Genomic DNA, 26777 nt, shown 5'->3' with positions numbered 1-26777 from the left:
CTGGACCTGGGGATGAAACGTAATCAGGATGCTTGCTTGGCTTTTTGAGTCTCTCGAGTCTTGTGTTATTCCTACAATAAATCTTCAAAAGATTACCGATTTTACTCATTGTAAACTTAAACAAATATAAAATCACGAAATGCATTTACAATGACGCAGATGTACTATATTTTATGAGGGTTTCATTGGAAAAAAAAAACAAGACAAAACAAAACAAAACAATTAAACTTTTAAAACCAAATAACCCCAGCATACTCGTGAAATAATCTCATTGATTTTGCAAAATGAAAAAACAAAACAACCCAACAACAACATCTAACATCTCGTATGATCTCGTCTAGACTCTGATTTACAGTAGTAGACCTATTGTACATTGTAGCTGGATACTTGGTGTTGTCTATTTGTTTATGATTATGAAGTAGAATACGCAGACATCATGCGCTAGAGCACGAGCAATCACCAGCACATATTACAACGGATGGGACTGAACTGCTACATCCACTCGCTGCAATATCGGCTGTCGAGTTCTGCATGTGATGCATGGAAAAGAAGTGAGCTTCGTTTGCAAACGCCACTGCTGTTGACTACTGGAAGGACACTGACTCAAAAAGCACTTAAATATCACACTTACCTTAATCAAGCTTCCACAAGGATACTAGTACTGGTACTTTATTGTTGATTCTTGTACCTTTGTTCGCACAACACCTAGCTAGCGGAGGCTACGTCACATTTACCAATCCGGTTGTCGTCGATCAGTCGAGTCTCTTGACTGTTGATACTGTAACGTTGCGCTTGCTCGCCGGTCGTCGATAAATGCGTCGATATGCCTATCTTATACCATGGACCTACTTGTAGGTCCATGCTTATACTAAGTAGGGTCTCTGATCTCCCCTCTAGAGGGGAGATCAGTGCCTACAGTACCCTATAAAACCGAGAAAGATTATCATTGACGGTAAAACCGCTTACTCATTCTCCACAGCAACAAAGACCAATTCGCAGGCATGATTCGCGTGATACTCGCAAACAGTAGTTATTCTTTCTTTGAAATCGATGTGTTCCAAACTCTAAACCAGCTTTAGATGAATGTTTCGATAATTACAGCACAGACCTTTTTGTTGTTGTTGTTGCTTTGTTTCCATCTGACAGCTGTGAAAAGGACATGAAAGACAGGCCCTATGCAAATAAGTTTTGTAAAATTATTCGAAACAAGAAGCAAAAGCATTACCCAATGAAGGTAACAGTGAAGAAATTAATTGATCATCATATCAGGCCTACTCATATCAATCAATCATACTTGTATATTTGCATTTTTTTTTTTATACATTCATGCTAAGGAAATGAAACCAAAAATAGTCTCGGTGATTTCCTCTTGTATCTCAAATTCATATAATTTTGCAATTAACTGTAGGTCTACAATTTTCTAGTTAGCCTCCCCCCTCTTAATTACTGTATCTTTCTTATATACACCTATCTATTTCTCTCTCTCTCTCTCTCTCTCTCTCTCTCTCTCTCTCTCTCTCTCTCTCTCTATCTATCTATCCGATCTATTTGCCTGTCTATATATCACCGTGAAGGAACAAATTAGGCCTAAGTATATCCTGTCCTCATGAGGATTATAATTATGTCATATTATAGGCCTACTGTCATCCCTGCATAACTCTCGAGTCAACAGACTGAAGAGTGTAGCTTTGACTCCGGCGATGTTCGACTTCTGTGATATACGATTAAAGGGATGGTACAGTATTGCTGGAGATGAGAATTGGGTTTTTAACTTTTTGCGAGATAGGCCTACCAAGAAAACACTTATGATTTAGTATAGAGCATACCATTTTAAGAGGAATTCAAAGTTTATTTGATGAAAATTGGGTTTGGAATGACTGAAACATCCAAAAACAAAGTAAAACAAAGCGATCGTAATAAAGTGTGGGTCCCACATTAGAATTGCTGTTTTGGGTATCTCAGCCATTTCAAAACCAATTTTCATCAAATAAACGTTGAATTCCTCATACAATATTGCATGCTCTTTCATATTTCATAAGATGTTTCTCATTATCTCACCAAGAATGTTATAGAAACCTGAAATTAGGTCTCAACCAAAACTATAAGCCTACCATCCCTTTATACACTTGGGGGGGGGGGATTTCATGAGGCATTTTGTCCGCCCGTTGTCGGACAAATTTGCTCTCAGCCAATCAGATGCAAGGATTACAGTAGCTTGTAACAATTTGTCAGAAAAATCTCCGACCAAACTGCTTCATGAAATGCCCCCATGGTCTCATGTTATGGTTTTGTCTGTGCTGTCACTCAAGCCATGCAGTCAATATCTCAAATCAACAAGGAGTGCACTTGAAAAAAAAAAGTATCTTGCAAAACTGACTGACATAATATAATTCCATTTTCGAATTTTGCATATTGTTTACTTACTTCTAATCACTTGAGTTTTATGATAGTGTATGATTATCGTATAAGGTGCTACAATAATTGTACATTATTTTCATACATGTATAGCTTTACGCACCTTAGTTTCTGTTACCCAAAAAAGTGATGTCTATGTTCTTGTCGAAAAATGGAATTAAAAAATTGAATTGAATTGAATAGTTAATATTGTTGATAGTTTGTGCTTGTTGAAGCAGATTGTGTGTGTGTGTGTGTGTGCGTGTGTGCGTGTGTGTGTGTGTGTGTGTGTGTGTGTGTGTGTGTGTGTGTGTGTGTATGTGTGTGTGTGTGGAGGTATTGTCTGCTATATATATTGAGGTAGTAAATTGTAAAATGTCTCCTATTGGTTCTGATGGATCATTAAATAGACAAAGATCACGGTGTAAAAAAGTATCTTTGTTTTATTATCTTGTTAATAAAAATATATTTACATCATATAATCTTACTTTGGAAAAGGCTGAGAGGAGACGGCTTCACATGCACACTTACATGCAACTTTATCTGCTCTGTTTTTTTTTTTTTTTTTTGAAAGAGTAGATGACAGGCACCAAATGAAAAAGAAGGGAAAAGATGAAAGAAAAAAGATGAAAGATGAGAAAGAATATCAAGAAGAATGTAAAAGAAGAAAACATGCTCCTTTTCATGGATTTCTTCACAAAGTGATAACAAATCGGCAATCTGTTGCATGTATAACTATTTCAGTTTGAAATTTAAGATGGTGATCAGGGGCGGATCCAGGAAATCCGTAAAGGGGAGATACCTTTACAAAATTAAAGGGGGCGCACGCCCCACCCCCATTTTTTCTTTTTATTTCTTTTGTTTTAACCAAAAATAAAGAGGAGGCGCACCGGGCGTGCGCCCCCCTCTGGATCCGCCACTGTTGTCAAGGATGGAATTACAGCTCTCTCATCTAATATCGTGACCAAACTCATCCCGAGTAAGGCATTGGGACGTGGTGCCGCCAGCCGACCGGCCATCCCGTGGACATCATGCATACTAAGTACCCACCACCAGTCCCAACTTGATCAGCAGGATCGGGAGTCAGGGTCCTACCAGTTTCAGCGTATCCCACTAAACTTGTTTGGGTATTAAAGCAAAAAATAGGGATCAATATTTTTTTTTAAAGGGGTATTCCAGACGATTTTCATAATATTAATTTTCACCTCATGTAGCACATAAATCGACAGTTCCATGGATAGATATGTGTTGGAATTTATTGTGGTCCTTAAACATTCAGAGAAACCAATACTCTGAAAATGTTCAAAGCCTCACATATTTCAGAAATGTAGCAGTGTCATTCCATTACAATATGTACCGCTTGCTTAACAAATTCACCTGTGTAGAATCTGTGCACGCCTTCTTCTTTTGTTCTGTTTCCTGATCCTTGAGCCCCAACTCATGCATTCTTATAGTGAAGCTGTCATGACATCATCCTTGTTCATTAAAATTTGTTATAAATATTGAAAACATTCTCTCTGGTGCCACTTCCGGGTTTCATCAGCTAACAAAAAGAAAAACAAACGAAGCAAAACAAAACAAAACAATATGAAAAATAAGCTGAGGAACCACGGTTTTGTTTTTGTTTTTGTTTTTGTTTTTTTCTAGTGCCACTCTCGGGGTAAACAAAACAAAACAAAACGACCCCCCCCCCCCCCAAAAAAAAAAAAAAAAAAAAAAAAAAAGAAGGAAAAGACAGTGGTGGCCCCAAGTGGGTTAGTCCCTCTATTTATTCCTATATCATTTTAAAAAACAAAGTGCCCTCCCTCCCTCCCTCCCCCCCCCCCCCCCTCCCCTCCCCCCGCCGCCGACCCTGTCTACATCCAGAGACGTCACAGCTTACAGTGATGGGGCTTACCCCGCGCGGCGTCGCTGCCAGGCGCTAGGCTAGATAGAGTAGGGTTCAGTGATCGCGCGGCATAAGAAGCGCGCTATCCGCTGCTGTACACTACTGCGACTGGCTACAGAAGAGACCCGGCTTTGCTCTTTGGCAGCCTTGCTAAAAAAAGTAAGTCATGTTTCGAAACTACGAGAGATCAGTGCTTTGCCGTAAAATGAGTACTTTGAGCGAGTGTATGCCACATCATGTGACGGAATTTTCGTATAGAGTAAGATTTTTAATGCACGTGGGTATTACAGAATGAAATATTTTGAAAACCTTTCAACGTGAATGATATGAATGTTTACATGAATATGAATATGTGGGAACGTGTAAAACGTGCAGTGTCTTCACTATTCAGGGTCTCGTTGGGGCTGGTCGCAGTTAGGGTCTCGTGTGCATGTGTAATGTGGTGTAGAAAATATAGCCGTAGACTAATGATATACAAATGATGCACAGGATAGAGTGCGTTAGTGGAGGCGTATAGTGCACTCGAGGGTATTTACAATTGTGAAACATGCACGAAGCGAAGCCGAGTGCATGTTGCACTAGACTCTACATTGTAAATACCCGAGAGTGAGCTACGCCTCCACTAACGCCACGAAATAATCCTGTGCATCATTTGTTTTATAAAATGGGTCGACAATTCGAAAACTAACAGCATTTTCCAGCGTTTTTCACGTACCTTTGTGGGTCGAGACGTCCGAAGATGTTCGTCCCAAACATTTACGCACGTCGCACTCGGAAATCCCGCACATACAATGGGGGGTTGGGTTTCCGGACACTTAAGTTCCCGCATGAAAACTTACTTATTTTACATAGAATATGCACCCTTTACCTTAAAGACTTGATACAGACTCCTCATATAGGCCTACTAGACAACATACTCTGAAAACGGCGTGAGAATTAACCTGCTAAATCGTTGGATTTGCCCTTCAAAGTGACTCCATGTAAGCGTCCGGTCCCACAACGCTTGGTCTACTGTATTGTACAAAGTGTACGTATATAAGAGTGTACGTACGCCACACATGTTATGCACAAGGGAAGAAAGGCCGGCCGGCCGGCAGCGGCCCGAACTATAGAAGTTGTTTACAGGATTGACAGCGCGTACTGTATGTATGCATGCAATTCAAAGGAGCCGCCGTGTGCACAGACGATCGGCAATAGGATTTAACCACGCAGTGCGATGGGACTAGAATAACCAAAGCACACGTGACTCATTTCAGCGCTTCCTATTGGCTACATTCTTGAACCCATTTTATAATGTTTGATAATACATGCAACACCGCACATGTAGAGTTAGAGGCTCAAGAGCTGGTTAGCGTTAGACTGTTCTCACTGTTGTTATCTTGTCAGGATGCCAGGCTGGGTGCTTTTGCCCTTTCTTTGACGTGAGAACAATTCACAAATTAAATCGTGAGATGTGATGAGCTCAGCTGTTGTTGTTGTTGTTGTTTTGGTTTTACTGGCGTGTATCACTCAAAGATTGAGTATTTACGCCAGAATCCTTTTTTCCTTTTTTTTTTCAAATTGATATATTTCATCACATTCCTCATAAATTCAACTAAGAATTTGGTGGCCTTTGCTTGGATGGCTATTGGTCCTCTGATTGTTTGCTGACAAGATACCTTCTGGCCAGATGCTGTGCGTCGAGCAGTCTTCTCAGCAGAAAAGTAATCTGCCTAGCCCCCCGTACACAAACAAAGGGTCTAATGCTCTCCAAAGAAAACATGAAGGCCTCACAAATTTATCCAAAAATTCAGAGACAAAATATCATTACAAAATATGTATAACTTGCAAACTTTCTGGGCATTTAAACGTGCTCATCATAGAAAAAGATAAGTGCAGAGTGGTGCAATGTGCAATCAGCATGAGGTATATTCTTTGGTATCCACTTCTTTCATATATTCCTTAGACTTGGGATGTGTATGTCCTCAGCCTCAGGCTCTTGGCTAGTCTTGCCTCTAGGCTCTAGTATTAGTAACAATAAGATGAAAAAAAATAAGTGCAACTTCCTCCTTCTTGCTAGCAAACAGAACATAGGCCTACTGGTATTCTGTAAGCTGAGTTGAGAATTTCTCAAACACAGTGTTGATGTGAAATTGTAGGCATTTTTTTTCTTAGTCCAGAGAATGTGTTTTTCCATCACTTGCAAATTGGTTCCATTTGCATATCTGATGATAAACAGTATATATATATTCTTTTTAACTTTTTATTTAGGTCTATGACTTGTTCAGGTTGTTGATCAGTGTACTACCTCATGAGGCTCTTTCCATGGAGGTACAAACAAAAATGTTCAGTGTCCTATTCAGAGGATAATATTACTGCCTGTGCAGCTGTGACAATGAAAAAGTGCAACTTCTCTATCTGAAATGACCAGATCTTAAACCAATACACTTGTAACAAGGGGGAAAAAGTATCTTAAAAGTCACAAGTTCAGTTCTTGAATTCAGCCACTTAGTGGCTAAGAGCAAATTTACTTCTTTTTTTTTTCCAAACATGAATCCTGTTTGTGATTGAGGATTCATAGTATCCAAGGAAATGTAAACGGTCAAGTTTGCTATATATTCTTTCTGTGGATAAAAATCTCATGGTAACCTCTGTCTCATCATGACCAATCAAAATTTCCCAACAGCGCAGTCATGGCATCCATTGGTAAGTTCTTCAACAACGTCCTGATTGTACTCTTCCTGGGCTACCTGTGCAACGTCATCTATACCTCATACCAGCTCTTCAATCCACCCCAGTGCAACATCGCCAAGGAAGGGAAGAGCAAGTGCCTCAGCAGATACGAAAACAAAAAGTCACAACTACAGGTAACATATATGAGCCATGTTATGTTGCTATAAAAGTCAGATATGTCAGCAGGCTGTGTTGTTGTAGTCAGCTAGCTATGTTGCTATAAAAGTAAGTTATGTTAATCTTTTTCTTTTTCTTCTTCTTCTGTGCCCAGGAATTGAATTTGCCCAAGTAAATCTCATTTGCAAGTTATATATTTTAAAGTCTGTACTGTTTATTTCCTATATAATATTCACACAGTTGGTTTCGTATTATCATGTGTTACAGTGTATATGATTTATTCCATTATCTCAAGATTTTAGAAGTCTCCACACAAGCAAGTATGCCCTGCAGTTAAAAGTAAAACATTTTTTTTTTGTCAACATTTTTATTCTCAAAATGTGCAGCTGTGAAAAAAAGACTATATGAGACTGGATGGTATTGATAACTCAATGTATTTTGTAATGTAGAAAAATACAGAACAGCAGTGGCTACACCACAGTGCCAGGGGTTTTATCATTCTGAAATGGAGTTATAGCCCTGCCACTTCATATACAGGGCAGGTGCTTTCAAGATTTAATTGACCCACATTAACTAAATACAGGAAACGATTGTTTTACTGTTTTACAGCATAATTGAAGTGATGTGAAACTTTTGAAATGGCATGTATGCAGCGCAAGGACACTCGGTAGGTGCTTCATCTGAGAAATTCACCTACAGAAGTTGGCCTTTAGTAGTCTCACTTCAGTGATTATAATTGGGGCGGCGCATCAGTGCAATTAAACAGTGACTGCTTCTGACAGTCAGGGTACTGTACATATGACATGTTAACTTAAGTATGTAACAGGCATTTACAATCAAAATATATTAACTATGCACTTTTATTGCGTCTTCCATCGCATCTTTCATCAATGCTATAAAAATTTCCACCTTCCACTATCAATATTTTGACCAGCTCAGAGTTTATACGTCGTTAAGCTCCGCAAGCCCTCCCAAGCTGAAGCAGCAGGACGAAATTCTTCATGTTAGCAGATTGAATACCACTGTAGAGACATCCTGGTAAGTGAGTCTCCGTAAGTTGTCACAGTGAAATCTAGACAAAGAAAATTGGGAGATAAGAATGCCCCCAAGTGATTTGACAATATGTCTCTTGGGCCACAGATGAATATATATACATGTATGTATGTATGTATATATAGAGAGATTTTCTTTAACTCTTTAGGAATTAGGTTCTTAGATGCAGCAGCATGTGTATTTGTGGATGACAAAAGGTGTTCACCTTAAATACATTGGCACAAGAAAAGAAGATGAAATGAGCCGAACAAAGAAACCAGACTACAAGAGTGGAAGTAAACTGCCATATTACACAGCAATCACTTCTTTAAATTACATTTGCGCAATCATAAATCTTAGAACTGGTGAAATGTCATAGAAGTTATGAGCCAGAAGATGTTTGTCATATTAATGATGTGTATATTGCCATAATGTAACATAAAATGATATGATGGCAATATCTTCTTTTTTTTTTTCTACCATTCATAACAGTGGGCACTCCCTTCTTGCACAAACTTGCCAATGTTGTATCCTGTTTTTTTCGTCATCTGAAATAGAATACCAGGTACTGCTGAATTATTATCATGATGAGTGATGTGTTTTTCTCTCCCAGTATAGAAACCTCTCCTCTGCCTCCCCCCCCCCCATAAGAATTTGCCAGAAAGGAACTCTCTTTGTCCATTTCTTCTTACTTAGAATCCTGATGTAATACTGATGAGTGCTGTCTTTTTTTTTTCTTTTTTTTTTCCCCTTCTGTCTTCCAGGACAGTCAATGTGTCCCTTCCCACAAAAACTTGCCGGAATGGAAGCCTGTTTATCCACGCCTTCCTGCAGGCCTCTGGCTCCAACAAGCTTGAGCCTGCCATGGCATCCCACCAGACGTGGGGCCTCACCAAGTATTCTCTGCCCAGAATGGAGACCTTTAATTTGCTGAGTGAGGACGAGGCTGAGGTGTGTGTGCTTGAGTTTTTTGTTTTGTTTTTTTTTTTCCTCTCATTCTAAAGCAGGGGATTTTGGATGGGTTAATAGCAAATTGAAGCCTGTGGTGCTCATATGTGCAGTTCTGTGTGTTCTTGTTTGCGTGTACAACTCCTCTTGCACGGGCAGGAATATTTTCAAAGTACAGTAATGTTATTGCATTTTGATGCACAAAAATGAACTACATATTCGTGGCACTACTAATTTGTATGATTGGTTGCCTTGGCAGCCAGGACATGAAAAATTGTGATTGTAGTTCCTCTTCCAATTCTTGTTTGATAAGGAATGTCACTTTTGGAAAAGAGAGTCCATGCAATATCAAGTTAAATTGCTGAGACAAATCAAATGCTAGTATTGATTGTACCAAGTGTATGCCCAATGATTTTGATGCTTATATTCTGTAGTTAATTGTGTTTTAAGGGCAACCAGGGCAACAGTAAGTATTTGATTATGACAACCAGTGTTTAGACTGTGCATAGTCATAATTAAAAGAAAAAAAATATTTGACTTTTCTGTTTAGATTTGGTTACCATTGGAAACCCACTCAATAAATGCTTCATGGATTTTGTGATATTTCATACATTGTACTTTAAGACAATAAATTTAGTAGATCTGATTTCAGTTTTTTTTCTGGCTTGGTTGGATTTGACAGTACTCGTTCAAACTGTATTGCCTCAAAATATCATCACCATCAAGTGTTGTATGTGTTGCAAAACCCACCTAGAGTTTAATGCGTGTGTATACCAGTACTGTATACAAGGTTATTGGCTCCAATGCAGCAAAATTTGGCCATCAACCATCTTGGGATTCTTTTACATGTGATTTTAGCACTGACTCCTTAATTATTTTGTTTATGTGTGCAATCTGAGCTTCACAGAAAACTTATGTATTGGTTTACATTGACTACCAGTATTTACATTACCACATTTTGTGATATTTTCAGAAGGGTGCATCCGGTGGAAAATCAGAAATTCCTGTGGCACACTGGAAGTCTAAAATTTACCTGAGGAGTGTCGTCGAGCCAGTAACGTTTTATCGGATGGAGATTCCAGCAGATGTGTACAGATTCTTGAAGTGAGTCCACACTACACTTGCATCTTTGCTTACTTGTTTTTTTAACTGTGACACAGATGTGCACTGATTGTGAGAAACTTTGACAGTTCTCTTCTGAACTCTTCAAATCTGATGAGAAGAATCACAAGCAACCAACTGCTCTAAGTTTTAACACAGGTTGATTGATTACACCATACAATGTTCAGTTAAGAAACACACCCAAGCAAGGCAACCATATATATCATGTGTTTCAAATTTTGATATTTACTTCCTGATGTCTCACTCTCAGGGTTTCATGTTTTGTGTTTTATGCTTTACATCTTATGTTTCATGTCAACTTGTGAAGAACGGATATTTTCACAGTAATTTTTGATACACCTGTAAGTCATGGACCATCTGTCGAGGAAACAAAATTACGTTTGAATTGTTTTCTGTCCTATGCATCACTATACCCACATACACAGACTGTCTCCTCAAAATGACTACCTGCCAATTCTGTATGTGCACAAGCTATCGGAGAAAGCAAAAGATCTACAGGTGTGTTGTATTTCATTTCTATGTGATCTTCCGTCGTACAAACCTATCAGTCAGTATAGATTTGAATAAATATCAGAAATAAGATATGACAAGAGGACTGAATTTTGGTCATTGCAGTGTTTCATTGGCAAGGTCTTTGAACGAAGATATTTGTGATATATCGAGAATGATGTGAGGGAATTAGTCAGATTGAAAGGTCTGTAAGTTGTCTAGAAAAATACTGTTCCAGATTGTCTTTTGTTTTCTTTCTTTGTATCAGGTATTCATTTACCTACTCTGTATACATCCTGACTGATGTATAATCTGAAAAAAGGATGAGCATATTGTAGTTTAAGTCATTGTGATATTTCTAGTAATGAAAGGTTGATATTAGTCGTGTCGCATACAGTGATAGCTACAACAATGAACAGTTCAGTTTAAAGCTTATGTTTTCAGGCCAATTTTAACCCGTTGCGGAAGGGCTGATTTTGCTACAACATGCATTAGACACTTGCCTGAGTATACTCAGGACTCGTCCTAAACGGCTTAAAGTACTGTTGTTTTTTAAATGAAATCTGCATTATATGTGCACTCTGATGTAGTGGGTTTGGCAAACAAGCTGCATTAAACATTGTGTCCACCTTGCCCGAGGTGTATGAATATGTGCCTGGAAATACAATGATAATTATAATTACAGCTGACATCGAAGAGACTTCCCTGGAAAGCTGGAGACTGAATGCTTCATTTTCTGCTCCATTTCTTTATCATTATCATCATCATCATATCACCACCATCACCATCATCATCATCACCATCATCAATCATCATCACCACCATCATCATCATTGTCATTAATATCAGTATTATCAATGTTACTTCTTTTATCATTACCATGATTATCACTATCATTTAGAATCTATTTCAAAAGACCTCTTTTGACCCCCATCAGCCCATCAATGAAAGCTGTGAGAAGAAAGAGCTGACCATACACTACGCCCCCTTCTCCATCGGGCAGCTGAGGCTCTTCAGCAACCTGGAGCAGAGTACCCAAATGATGCGAGACCTTGGTATGAATTCACTGTTCCACAGATTATTCCTTGCAACTCATCATATAGCTCCTACGTTCATACTTTTTTTTTTTTATCTGTAAAATCTGTGCTCCTCGAGTAAGCAGCTACCTCATATATGACTTGTCACCACAAAATCCAGATAAAAGGTGCAGAACATCAATGGTCCAACTGTCGTATTTTTAGATTCTCCACACCCAAAGTTTTTCCCTGACATGTAACTCACCCCATTTTATTTCCCAAAGTCTACTTCAAACATGGTTGGGCAGCCACCCATTAGTGCTAAAAAAAGAAGCCCACAGTTTTGGAAGTTATTTGCAGTTAAGCTTTCATGTAGAATGTGTGGCATGTACCTTCAGCTAAATTTGAAACACTGGAGTAATATGCTTCATATTATAAAAACTTCAAATATCAAAATATTCTTCAACTAGAGTTCTCGTAAATTTTGACCCAAAGGTAGTACAGTTTGACTTCTGAGCAAAAATCTCATTTAATAATTCTCAGCCAAACCACCTCACTTTCTCAGCTTCAGTTGCATATTTCTATTATTGGGGACAGGTCACATACTAAATCCTTACCCCTAATAAGTTTTGCCTTGTAGAGTTTGATGAGTAAAGTAGGTGCATAATTAATAGCCATGCCTCTTTGTTAGGGATGATAAGCCTCTCTACCAGGCTTCATCCAGGAACAGCGCATTCATTGTCCAGTAAAAGTTTCAGTGTGCACTTCAAACTTCATAGATTATCTGTGGCAATTTGTGCTGGCTGCATGCCTGTTGGTTTGCTGAATTGCCAATGCCAGGATCAGGATCTACTGTTGTCATTTCATGGTTTTCAATTGAATTTTAACAATGACTGAAATTTACCAGTCAACAATAAAAAAAAAAAAAATGCTTTGACAATATTTTAATTAATCATTTGTAAGTTTCTAAAGTACTCTATGCATAATCGAAAAGTGCTTTCTTTGAGTACACTGCATAATTTGGTAAAATATGCTAAGCCTGACACTACCCAATTATACAGAGACAACTGTACTTGTTTAAATGCTCCACAATTCCTTCCTATGCATTTTTTTTCTTCCCTCTGTCCTGGTTCTTTTTATAGGATTTCATGATAAAGACATTGAGGAAGTCATGGGAATCTTCACAGACATAAGCTTGCTGATGCTGGGGGCAACTCTCTTTGTGTCATTTTTCCATGTGAGTATATTTACAGTAATATGTTTACCCCCTTTTGCCCATGAGATTTCGTCACTACCCACCACAGTTTCAACCCACTGAGGAAGAGTCCCGAGTATACTTGGGCAAGTATCTATGGGAAGTACGTGTTGAAGCAAAATGAAACCATCCTCAGCAGGTTAAATATGTGGCACACTCAGTAGACTCTGGTTTATTTTTTGTGGTGCCATATTCATCTTCATCCTATCTGTGCCTGGAACTTTTGACAGTGTGTACAATGCTAAGGGGTTTTCTGTGTCAGTCACCACTCAAAACACACAAAGGGTTAAGGCCCGGTCCCACTGCACTTACGGATGCAAAGAGGATGTAAAACGTAAAAAAAATCTTGCCATCCGCTGGAAAACGCTACGCATCCGCTGTGTACTCATCGCATGCGTGTTTCATACGCTCTATCCATCCAGCATCCGTCCACTGCGATTTCATCTGCGCAAAAAGTTTTAAGCTGCTTAAAACTTTTAGAACGGATGAACTTTCCGTCGTGTACGATGTAAATCCGCGACATACGAGCAACAAACGTTGTATGTCCGTTATCATCCCTTAAACGTCCGCTGTGTCCTCTCTGCATCCTCTAGGCATCCTCGCAACTCACATCCGCTGCAGCTGAAAATGGAAAGAGGGAGGAAAGATATGGTACAGGGAACATCTATACATCGTTAATAGCACAGAAATAGAAAGGATGTAAGCGTATGCGTCTCGTATATAAAGTATTTAGAATGGACAGAACGTTTGTTTCTGTTAGGCGTACGTGAATATTTAGAATGGACAAAGCGTTTGTTTCTGTTAGGCGTACGTGATGCATCCGCTTCATCCGCTCTTTCCGCTATGCGTCCGTTTCGCAATTATCTTCGGTTACCCCTTCGGAGCTGTCATCTCCTTCCATCTGGTTTCATCCGCTAGGCTTTCGATGAACGTCCGTTTAACATCCCTGCTACATACTACCCATGTCCGTTCTTTTTCCGTTCTTTTTTCGCCAATTTTCGCCAATTCTGTCAATTTCTGCAGCGGATGAAAGCGGATGGAGCCATCCCCGAAATTGTGCTCGTCCGCTGTGTCCTTTCTGCATACGTTTTGCGTCCATCGGCCAGTGGGACCGGGCCTTCAAGTGGCTTTTCTCTCTTTCAATGATCATAGCTTACACGTTTGCAATTTGTCTTCACTGATAAGTAGAGAGAGAAGTTTGGTGGCCCTGCAAAATTTGTCACTTCTAATTACCTTTTTTTTCCTCCCTCCATTTGCAGCTGCTGTTTGACTTCCTGGCGTTCAAGAATGACATTTCCTACTGGCAAAAGAGAAACTCTATGGTTGGCTTGGCGATTTCGACTGGTACGTGCCTGTAGGCCTACTTGGTAGAACCTTACCAGCAATATTGACTTTTCTTGTCCTCTTGTTGGCTGTTGCATTTTGAATAAGCTTTGCTGATTTTGTGAGCATGAAACAAAGTAAAAGAGGGAAGATCTAACCTAATATTTCTTGCCAAGGAGTAGTGTGTTCTTTGCACTCCTACATATTGACATGGTCAGATTGGCATACTTTTGTAGGACTGTATTTATTTCCCCCCACCTCAAACTGAAAGTTAGAATTTCCCAGTTTGTCAGAAATAGTGTTGTGTTTGTAAATGTGAGTCCGTCTGACACTCAAATTTTAGATGCTTTTGGTCATCTTGGCAACTATGTGCTATTGAATTCAAGCCAAAAGAATATGTAGGAAATTTTAGTCTGTCTTCATTGCCTTTCCAATCATGTAATGTGTGAGCTAAATTGTCACATCATTCTGTGGAGATGGAAGTTTGTGCGAATGTAGTTTTTCTCATCTGCTGGGTAAGATAAAGTTTGCATATTTTTGATTCTGTGGAATTGAAATATGAAATGATTATTACAGATCATATGCAACATATTTGTGTGGTTTTGTTTACACTGTTCACGCTAGTTTCATGTTGCACGAAATGTACGAAAATTTCCACACCTCCAAAATGTCCACTTGTACAGTACCTCCTGGAGAAAGAAGCCTGTCTGCGGTTATGAGCGCCTTGCAAGCTAGGTGCCATAATCGAGCCTGAAGGAATATTTGCACGTTTTGAGTCACTTGTCATATCTTTTCAGTGACATGGCGATGTGTGAGCCAGCTCATCATCTTCCTATATCTCATGGAGGAAGACACCAGCCTGCTGGTACTGGTGCCTTGTGGGATAGGTGCAATTATCGAGGTAAGGCAGAAGGAGCATTAAAGGGCATGAATCTCTCTTTGCCATATACCAAGCTGTTTGTGTAATCTCCAGCATTATATGTTGTTGTTGTTTTTTTTTCATCCCTCTAGTCTTTCCATTCCTCAACTGAGAGTATAAAACAGATTTTCTTCTCAGCATCTGTTGAGTTGAATTGAATTGAAAATTCTTGAAATTTGAGTATACTGTACAGAATGATATATTTGCATTCAGGCATATTTGCAAATAGCAGTTGATAGACATTTTCACGAATTGTTAATTTCACATGCTGTGGTCTTCTCATGATTATGATAGTTGAAAAATAAAAATTTCGCACAAAAGTTGAGAAGATAGTGTGACTTCGCAATCAATCTGTTTTGTTCAAATATTTCTTGAAATAAGCCAGGTTGTACTGTTAGTATTTAGACAATGCCAGGGATGGTCATTGTAATGCTTTTGGCATCAGGGCCGATATTGCAATACTATTGTGCTGGCCTGAGACAGTGCGTACGGGGCAAAATTTTTGTTTTCACTTTTGTCAATATTTTTGTGCATTGTTATTTTTGCAATCAAGAGCCTATTTGCAAAATTTGCAAAAAATAAAACCATTGCAAAAATGTCAGCATATACAGTAATCTGTTCTGTGATATATACCCCGTGTAATGTTATACTGCAGCTGATTGAGCCATGTTTCTGTGTGAGTGAGTAGGGACTGCTGTGCCGGTGGAAGATTGGCGTAGAGATCCGTTCTGTCAATCCATTCACACATCCTGCAGGTCTGGAAGGTGAAAAAAGCTTTTAAATTCAGCATCTCGTTCGAGGGGTGGAAACCCGTCGTCTCGTTCGGTTCGCCGAGCGATTCGGAGAGAGCCACGGCAGAGCTTGATTCGACGGCCATGAAGTATATGTCATACGGTCTCTACCCTCTGTGTGCGCTGGGTGCAATCTATTCTCTCATCTATGTGCCTCACAAAAGGTGGGTTGAGGTCTGGTTGTATCTTTACGCATTTTCCAGGTACATGGCGAGACTTTTGACTGCACATCATTATTGCTCTGTTTCTGCTGTATATCCAAGAGGGACTGTGATATTAGACTAACATATGGCTGTAGAATACAGAGGCTGTAGAATCCTTACAATTATCACTTTCAACTTGCACAACATTCAAAGAGAGATGAAACTTATCTGTGCAATGACTGCAATTATTGCTGTTTTTAATTACTTTGACCATGTTTTTCATGTAGTCGAAAAGATGTGAATGACGTGTTCCTTTTAAATGTGTCACATGGGAATTTTTTAATGTTACAGTTGTATGTTCTCTTTGTTAAGATCTGAACTTGAATTTCATGAATTCCTTATTGTTGTTTAGTTGACATGAAATTCATAATTATTATTCATTGCATCAGGAACTAGATCCTCCTCATTCAAATTCATGAAATTGCTTGCGTACGTATGCCCATGATTTCTTTTATCATGGCTACTACTAAAACACTGATCAATCCAGTGCTTATTTACATCATTGTAGAGCAATTTGTCAATCAATCCTCCTCATGTTGGTAACTTTGGGAAGCATTAAACATTTATGAAAAATGATGGGAATTGTCCTTTAAGTTATTCAAAAAAAAAACCACACAAAGCAAAACTGGTAGGACCTTGTACATGTTTGAGGAGGGGATAGGAGAGAAGAATTTTCAACTCGCTGGTTTCTGAATATGTTTTTAGTTATTTGTTAATGTCTGTTTTCCCCATTTCAGCTGGTATTCATGGCTTATAAAAAGCTTGGTGAACGGGGTCTATGCCTTTGGATTTGTGTTCATGTTACCTCAACTTTTTGTAAACTACAAGGTAAGTCATTGCATTTATTGATGAGGTTAGTTTATGCTTTATATACCAAATATATATTACTTTTTGTCCCCGCCGATCGAGTTCAAGCAGGGGACTATGAAACGGGCTCCGTACGTGTGTGTGTCCGTGTGTCCGTCCGTCCGTCCGTCCGTCCGTGTGTCCGTGTATGCGTCCGTGTGTGATCAAAATCTTCAATTTGCTACTTCTCTGTCATTTATGAGCCAATTTTGATTCTGTTTGCTTTATATGATAGCACTACATGGGAGCTTTGAAACTTCTACACAGAATTTCAGTCGTGACCTTTGACCTTGACCTTTGACCTATATTGTACATTTTGCTACAAAATGCTACTCCTTCGCCATTTCTAACCCGATTTCGATTCCGTTTGCTTTATATGATGGCACTAGGTGAGGGCTTCAAAACTTCTATGCAGAATTTTGACCTTTGACTTCTTTGACCTTTGACCTTGATTTTTGACCTGTATTGTACATTTTGCTACAAAATGCTACTCCTTCGCCATTTCTAACCCGATTTCAATTCTGTTTGCTTTATGTGATGGCACTAGGTGAGGGCTTCAAAACTTCTACACAGAATTTTGACCTTTGACTTCTTTGACCTTTGACCTTGATTTTTTACCTGTATTGTACATTTTGCTACAAAATGCTACTCCTTCGCCATTTCTAACCCAATTTCGATTCTGTTTGCTTTATGTGATGGCACTAGGTGAGGGCTTCAAGACTTCTACACAGAATTTTGACCTTTGACTTCTTTGACCTTCGACCTTGATTTTTTACCTGTATTGTACATTTTGCTACAAAGTGCTACTCCTTCGCCATTTCTAACCCGATTTCAATTCCGTTTGCTGTATGTGGTGGCACCAGGTGAGGGCTTCAGAACTTCTACACAGAATTTTGACCTTTGACTTATTTGACCTTTGACCTTGATTTTTGACCTGTATTGTACATTTGCTACAAAATGCTACTTCCGGCGGGGACATATATTACGCACCGCGAAATTTCTACTTTTCCTTGTTTACTGCATGTTTCAGACTAATTGCCAAGTGTTGCCAAATACCTGGCTGTCATTTGAATAAAAAATATTATTTCAGAAAAATAAATGCTGTTTAAGTAGTGTATATATGCCATTTGATAACACAATCAACCTAACTGCCTAGGTGTATTTAGAACTATATACTTCTGAAAGGGTTAGGAACATTACCTTGGATTACTGAATAATGTTATATGCTGAAGAAAGAAATTCCCCTCATTTTTTTTAATGATATGAAATATATGTCATGTTCCTGGAAATACTGCTTGTGGAGCATGGATCAACGTCTTTGGCTTGGTTTAGCAGTGAATTTGACTTTGATATTCATTAGCAGAAATCAGCTATGTGTTCAGCAGCTTTGCAATGATTTAAGATTGAACATTATTTCCCAGTGGAACGCCAGAGTAGAACATTACAACATCCTCAATCTTTCCCTTTCTCTGTCTTCTCCAGATGAAATCAGTTGCTCACTTGCCTTGGAGAGCCTTCATGTATAAGGTAAAAAAAAAAATTATGCCAGTTTGATGTAATTTTGTTTTTTGTTGCAGTGATTGCACTTTCCCCATGGTATTGCTATTGTAGCTGTTAAGATGTCAAATATTCAAGTACAGTGCACTCCCATTATAACGAACAAGGTTATAACGAAATTCCAGTGACATCTAAGTAAAAATTCAGACCATGACATTATTCACTCTATGTATTTTTATTATTTGTTTGGTTATAATGAAATTTCGATATAACAAAAGAAAACTGCTGGTCTCTAAGACTTTGTTATAATGGGAGTCCACTGTATGTTCACTTTGCCCAAGTATTAAACTTGCATAGTAATTATTCTAAAATGCATTATAGTGGCTTTTTGTTTCTCTGAAAGATGATCTAGAACAGGTAATTGCAAATTATAGAGACATGCTGAAATATCAGTGTCGTCAGTTGTGAAGTAGTGAATTGCATTCAAAGTACAGTCCGACCTCTTTTATCCGGCCATGTTGAGACTGGCGCATGTCCGGATAGGCGATTTGGCCAGATATGGGAGAAACAATGTTTATGTCTACATGTATGAGTACAAATATGATGCTGACACAGTGGTAGCTGTGCAGGTAGTGTACATTGCAACAGCAATGTAATTTATTCTAGCCCACTTGAAATCATATGGAAAATTTATAACATGTTTTTGTAGGTGATGTTAGGTAAATTGTGTGAGTTTTGTAGGAGTTTTGATTGTGCTTAAAATCTTTTTTTTTTTTTTTTTTTTTTTTTGGTCTTCATTGCTTGGAGGCAACCGGATGATAGAGAAGTGCACATCCACGTCGGACTGTACGTTGTAGTTTACTCCTTCATGTATAGATGTTTGCAAGAATGTATCACTGTGAAATGATAAGAATAAATAGATAAATGAAAGTCAGTCTATTTAATAGCAGGAAGTCATGAAAAGAAGGAAAATGGTGCTGTTGTGTGGAAGGGGGAATTAAGGGCTGAAACAGAACTCACAAGGCTCTAAGGAAACTTGAAAAGGATAATGAGTTTTGCAAGAGCATAACATGTATGGAATTGTGGCGAGATACTAGATGATGCAAATCACCATTTTTATCTCCTATCTACACAGGCCTTCAATACTTTTATAGATGATGTGTTTGCCTTCATTATCACCATGCCTACCATGCACCGCCTTGCCTGTTTCCGAGATGACGTCGTCTTCGTCATATATCTCTACCAAAGATGGCAAGTATTTCACATTTCAGGTCTTGCGTACTGTGTGACTTGATTGTTTTATTATTTTAAGAAAACAAACAGTCTTTGCACATATTGTGGGAGAGTCACTAGATTGGTTTAAAGATAATTTATGACAATATTTTGTCATGATGAATTTGTCACTCTACGCCACTTTCAAATGATTAGGATATATTTCATGTATTCTGCAAATTTTGACTGCAAATTCACACAACATCACGTGAGCTATTTAAGGGACATCCAATAATGACAAATGCCAACAGGCATGCTTGCCTGCCAACAGAGCTGAACCTTTGAGCATGAATGTAATCAAGATTTCAGTGTTCGTCAATTAAAAAGTTTTTGAAGAATAATTTTGCAATGCATGGCTGGATCAATGTTCTGCCATAATTTTAACAAGAACAATTGTACATTGCAGTAGCCCTCTGTCTGAAATACTATAAAAGTGGTTACATTCACACTAGTAATTTTTTGTGCTTGGCTGGGTAAGATTGCATGACCACCATAATTCTAAATTACGCGGAATCAAGACATTTATTTGTGGAACATATGACGTGAAACAATATTATGGTGTTTTTATTTTCATGTTTCTGGTTGCACAAAAAGTGTGAAAATTCCCACACTGTGAAAATTTCCAGTTTTACAGTATTGCTTTTACTTGAGGCATTTATAGCTATGTACCATTATTTGTCCCCTCTCTGTAGGCTGTACCCTGTGGACAAGACGCGGATCAACGAGTATGGGATGTCTTACGAAGAGGACAAAAAACAACACAAAGACTGAAAGTTGTGCTTTCTTTTAAATCTTGAGCAATTGTATTATTGAAGTGGCACAGATTTCTTTGGCAGTATTGCAATCATTTTTTTAATATTAAACTCAAGCAATAGTTCGGCAGTGAGCCCATTCTGTGACATTCCAAGTGAAGTGATCATTATTATCAGCAGGATGATATTGCCGTCATTGGACACGGTCAGTTTAGATGAGGAACCCTAATCAACTCAGTAGACTCTTTACAGTGTGATATGCATTTCTGCTTTTCAAACTATCATGGTAGTGATAGGCTCCTGTTTGTAGATTTTGGGATGGTCAGCCGTGTATGGCAGCTTGGATGCATGCAGGCATCATCTCTCTCATATGTTGGTACAGAGTGTGAGAGTGAGTTGACAATTGCACACATTCAGTATTATGCAAGTCATATCCAGTGGGACCGAAGAGAATGCTTCCACCTGTATTGTATTCAACTTGCCTAGAATGAAAAAAACAACAACAGCAACTCACCGAGCGCTTTTTATGAACTTGTATGAAACATGATTTTCAACTAGGCAGGAGATTTCTGTTTTTGAAGTTTGCTCAATCTTACTTTCTTGTTTCCCAAATTATTCAAGAACCATGCAAGGCAAATCCTATCAATAACACATGACACTGTTTTGAAAAATTTCCCCTTTTGATAGCCTAGATTTTGCATTATTTATGCATGACAGGCATTGTTTCCTATGGCAAAGGAAGAATAGACATTTTTTTATCTTTTTGTATAGATGATTGCCACTACATGCCATTTTTTCATATGTGGACCAAGACTGTACACATTGTACACTTTCAGTTGCCCTACAAAATCAGATTTATGTGAACATACACTGTATTTGCTATGTTGTTATGTCTCATCCTTTACGTGTGAAATTACCTCCTTTCAGTTAACAATGTAGAAATCTCGGAGCCTGAGATAAACCACAGATTCTCACTGTGCATAGGGCATAGTGAGAATCTTTGTGCGTTGGCATCAGTTGGTGCTTTATCAGGCCCTTCCATTTATCTGCATTTTTCCACATTCACAATCTGCAATGATCACAGTTACCACAGTGAAAACTAAGGCTGCATCCAATCAGCTGTGAACAGTGTGATTGTTGTCATGGTAACTTATTACCGAGAAATCTTGTTACTGAAAAAAACTGGGGCCCTGGAGAGGAATGTGCCATGTCATTTGCAGGGGCGGATCCCGGAACTCCATAAAGAGGGGGTGCATTTACAAAATTAAAGGGGTCGCACGCACCCCTCCCCCATTTTTTTCCTTTTTATTTCTTTTGTTTCAACAAAAAAAGGGGGGCGTGCGCCCGGTGAGGTCCTCCCTGGATCCGCCACTGCATTTGTGCTAATCATTTCTTCTCAATGTCGAGTTAGGGTCAGAGTTTCAAGTGTCTTTACAGGAAGATGGCACCATTCTTGCACCTCACTGGGTGTGTGACCATCTTTCTTGCTCTTCATGTACATTGCAGACTCCAGCAGGAAAGGGGGTGGGGTCCAAATTATTACACTGATGGCAGTGCTATGAAAATTGTGAAATGTTCATTTTTGCAAAGCAGTTGACATACATAAAAATCTCTATTAATTGATAAACGCTGATTTAACATGAATGATGGGTTATGTTGCATTGTTTCAGGTACTGAATGCACGATATATTTAGTGAGTCTAATTTTTTGTGTATCTGGACTTCTGACAATTTCACAACTTTTTCTGGTACTGTAGGGCCCATATGTGACATATTTAGCGAGTCTAATTTTTCATGAATCGGGATTTCTGACAATTTTGTGCATAGTCAAATTTGTGGAGTACAGTAATGAACAGAGAAATGTATGAGCACATTTAGCATTTATGCCGGATCAGAACAGATTTTTGCCTGTTCTTTAATTCGTGATTGCACCCAATTCACGAAATTTGCGAAAAAAAAAAAAACAAACCCTGTGAAATATATGGTGTATACAGTATAAAAGGCCCAACAACTGCAGTCTGATGGTGCATATCCCAGTCCTGCAAAACCAGGGACATATGATGACATAAATTGTATCCCGGAGTACCAAACAAAAATCAGCCATTTTGTTGAATTATTTATTTTTTTTTAAAGGTTGTACCCTGGGTGCCAAAAAGAGGAAATTATTTTGGTGCTGGAGCTAGTGCGCACTAGCCACTGCACTGCACTAAAGCACACGCTAGTGGTATCGCAGCTTCCATGCACGCATAGTATAACATGCAGTGGCATGGGAATGCTATGTACACGCACACACAATGCATGCATTTTTCTCTGGCTGTCCTCAAGTGGACATGAGGTGGCGCTACACAACGCGGTTACCCGGGGTACTACGGTACCCCGGGGTAAGGCGAGATGCATCATTTACAGAATACGAGAGCCTGTCTCTTTGGATCACTATAGCTTGAAGACAAGTTTGCTTAGCCGCCGTGGATTGTCTTTGTCAACAATTGAGTAGACTCAATTGCAGTCTGGCATTGCCGATATACAAAGTCATTAAATTGTCTTGCAAAGAAATCTTTTACAGGAGATGTTACAAAAGCAGTAACTTATAAAAAAACAAAAACAAACGTGAACACTGTGATTAAAGGATACTCATTTTGTTGCAACTGATCGACAAATTGCCCTTCATTGCAGAAGAAAAAAAATCAAAACTGCATGCAAGAACTATTGATTTGGATTATCATATAGTTTGCAAAACAACTTTGTGACACTGTGTGGTTTATGGTAAATGGTTCAACGATATTGCATACTTGGTGCCTATCCCACAATCTTACACCGTGCCATCCATGTTGCACAAGACTTGTGATGATATACAATGTATTTGCAAACAAAAGTGAGATAAGTGTGAAGAGAATGTATAAAGCCTGTGAGAATGAATAAATGGTTTTGTTTGAGGATAAGGTTAAGTCTCCTTTTTTGACTTTGTGTGCTAAGTTTGATGGTTAGCTTTTATTGTGTCTGATTGAAAAATTGCCCTACATCAATCTATGATTATTAAGTATTTAGTAGTAGCAATGACGACAAATTATAAGCATACATTCTTGGGTTGGGCTAGAACCAACCATCTCCTGAATACTAGACAGGCGCAGTATCCACTAGGCAATCAAACTTACATCTGACAATTAGTACTGGTTCTTACAGAGTTTGATGCTTTCTGTAAAATTGATACTCATAGTAATGTATATGTGTAGTCTGTGCAACACAGTTTGCTTTAATACAGATGTAAAGTCACCAATTACCTTAAAGGACAAGTTCACCTTCATAAACATAAGGAGTGAGAGAATGCAGCAATATTAGTACAACACATCAGTGAAAGTTTGAGGAAAATTGGACAATCGATGCAAAAGTTATGAATTTTTAAAATTTTTGTGTTGGAACCGCTGGATGAGGAGACTACTATTGTAACAGCTTGTGAGTCACATGCGTACAACAGTATAAAGAAAATGTAAAGAAAATTCAACATATTTTCACTTTTTTCGCATAATAAAAAAGCACTTGACTTGCCTCTTTCTAAAGGCAGGGGGAATAATATTACCCATAACATATGTTGGTAACGAGTCAAGGGAATATGTACTTTTTTCAAAAGATGAAATTTTGTTAAATTCTCTTTATATTTTCCTTATATTGTTGTACGCATGTCACATCTAAAGTTATTCATACACTGCAGTAGTCTTCTCATCCAGCGGTTACTGCACAAAAACTTCAAAAATTCATAACTTTTGAACGGATTGTCCGATTTCCCTCAAACTTTCAATGATGTGCTCTACTAATATTGCTACATTCTCTCACTCCTTATGTTTATGAAGGTGAACTTGTCCTTTAATGAGTGGTCCCTAACAAACTGAACTATATCTGAACTCTATATGAGAGACCTGTACATATTAACTGTGGAGTCTATCCATTATTTTTATTTTCATAAATAATAGAGAAACTTTGATACTTTTATTGCGGATGTGTCAAATCCCTTTTATTCAATATAACAGATAGATAGATAGATAGATAGATCATAGACAGATGGATGGATGGATGGATGGAAGGAAGGATGGATGGATGGATGGATGAATAGATAGATAGATAGATAGATAGATAGATAGATAGAGATAGATAGATAAACAGACATATGTAAACAAGACCCCATAGAAAACTACCTTCATTTGGCAAATGAATACCCCTGCCCAAATAAAATGTGAATGTACAGTGTACTAGTAAACGAATGAATAATACCAGCACACATTCTAAGTTGACTTGATACAATGTACTACAGTGTACATTTTATTACAGCACTCACATTTAATCACACCACAAACAGAACTGAAGTAGTTTTTGACTGTTCAGAAATATGCTCAGTTCATGAACAGGCACAATGTAGAGCTTATTTCTCAATTGGACAGTCTGTCTTGTTCTGCATCAACTGGCACAGATTCCCAGTCTCAAGAATGACAGAAACTTACGGGAACATGAAGTTCATATTGTCTTCCACATTGGGAGACCTTGTTATAACGGACTCGCTTACAAGGTACCGCTTGTAACAAGAATGAGAGATGAAATCTGTACTCCTGAGATTTCATTACTGTATTTAGCAGGTCTCTTTTGTTTTTTGTTTAGTATGGTCATGAAGTAACGGTAAAAACAAAGTGAAATCAGCAGTCCTTGTGGTCTCATTATAACAAGGTTTCCCTGTATTACTAGCACTCTTTTGTACTAGTACAAAAAAATTGGCAGATGACAACTTGCTTTTCAGTCCAGAAACCAAACAATATTTGTCTAATACACCATACATAAAAACTAAACAAATTGCAGCAAATATTGCTTACCTGTACACTACTGCACTATAAAAATGAAGAGAATATGAAAATTTTGCATTACAAAGGCAGGTCCCAGGAAATCACGATGGACAAAGTATTTTGAACATCCTTGTAATGTCGAGCCCCAAACTGACTTGGGGATGAGAATAAGCCAGTTCACAGTTCCAATCTGAGCATGTGCACATAAAGGTCATTGCAGACCTTCTCTTGAAATGGATTTGCAACTGAGGTATTCTAAACCTAGATAGGGCTTCATGACACCTGTTTTTTAAATGAACCAGGTGAAGACTGGTATTTACATGTGAATGTGCATTCGTTTCAGCAACATTAACAAAAGCCATTGATGCAGCACTGACATGTAAATTACCACTTCCTGCATGGCCATTTTCAACTGCTCTTCTTGAAGGCTATTCCATGTTTTGCAAAGTCTGTGGTTGGATAAGTCATTACAGATAGTGCCAACTGTAAACTGGCTTATTGCATGAGCACCATTTGTCCGACTCTGAGTTTGCTAGTCTCTTTATTAGCCATGAATAAGAAATCAAAGTATAAACTAGCATGTTGAGCACAGCCAATTATGGTAACTGGGTTCATATTGGTGTGCTGAAGGTCTTTTCCATTCATACACCCCACTGAATTCACTGTTCTTGCAGGCATCCCAAAACACTTGATGCTGCTTTGATCTTGGTTCAACAAATAAAGAACAAAGTCAGTATAGTGGAACCTTGATATAAAGAGGTTCCAATTTGGATATAACAAGACAGTCTTGTAACAAGGATATTTTGCAGGTTCAAACTCTTTACATTGCTTTGCTTATGTACCCTGATATAGTGAGAAGCCTAATACAAGTCATCGGTCTTGGGTTTTAGGTTCTTCTTATTAGTTACGTACTTGTAAGAAACTGAAATTATGGAGAAATGAATGTGGCCTAAAGTTTGGTATCTATTAGTTCTATACAAAACAAATGAACTGATTAAAACACCAACACTCAGTATAAAATGACCCTTAACACATAGTGATTAAACACACACAATGTCAGCAATTTTACATGTTCCTCGAGTCTGGGGTCAGTAATAAAGAACATATACAAATGTCAAAGCAATTGGAGCACTTTTTCATACGAGCAGAAAGCATTGTTTTTTCTTTGACCAGATGTTCCGCCTACATTCATACAATGTACGATTGATTAGTCACTTCATTGCACACATGCTTTACTAGCCAGAAACTTGCACTGTTGCACAAGGGGCGTATGGGTTCGACTTGTTGGGAGTAAACACATACTTTTTATCCTGCATCAAAAAGTGCACTAGCTGTAAGGCTGCTGGAAGGCTTTTTGTCTCTTGCTGATGATGCTTGCT

At 38.4% G+C, this 26777-nt stretch overlaps 1 protein-coding gene across 1 annotated transcript; it reads left to right on the top strand.

The window, feature by feature from the left end:
* The first annotated feature begins 6953 nt into the window (after window positions 1-6953).
* Window positions 6954-23514, top strand: LOC140232576 (lipid scramblase CLPTM1L-like). Its single transcript, XM_072312672.1, has 14 exons — window positions 6954-7128; window positions 8046-8149; window positions 8908-9094; window positions 10065-10195; window positions 10639-10711; window positions 11640-11757; window positions 12861-12955; window positions 14233-14317; window positions 15094-15197; window positions 15971-16170; window positions 16947-17037; window positions 18538-18582; window positions 19688-19803; window positions 20517-23514. The coding sequence occupies exons 1-14, from the start codon at window positions 6955-6957 to the stop codon at window positions 20593-20595; spliced, it is 1602 nt and encodes a 533-aa protein (XP_072168773.1). The 5' UTR covers window position 6954; the 3' UTR covers window positions 20596-23514.
* Window positions 23515-26777: the final 3263 nt, after the last annotated feature.

The sequence above is a fragment of the Diadema setosum genome, chromosome 9, assembly GCF_964275005.1.
Source record: "Diadema setosum chromosome 9, eeDiaSeto1, whole genome shotgun sequence".
NCBI classification, from domain to species: domain Eukaryota; kingdom Metazoa; phylum Echinodermata; class Echinoidea; order Diadematoida; family Diadematidae; genus Diadema; species Diadema setosum.
The sequence above is the reverse complement of the archived record's forward strand: the minus strand, read 5'-3'. Positions and strand labels throughout refer to the sequence as shown.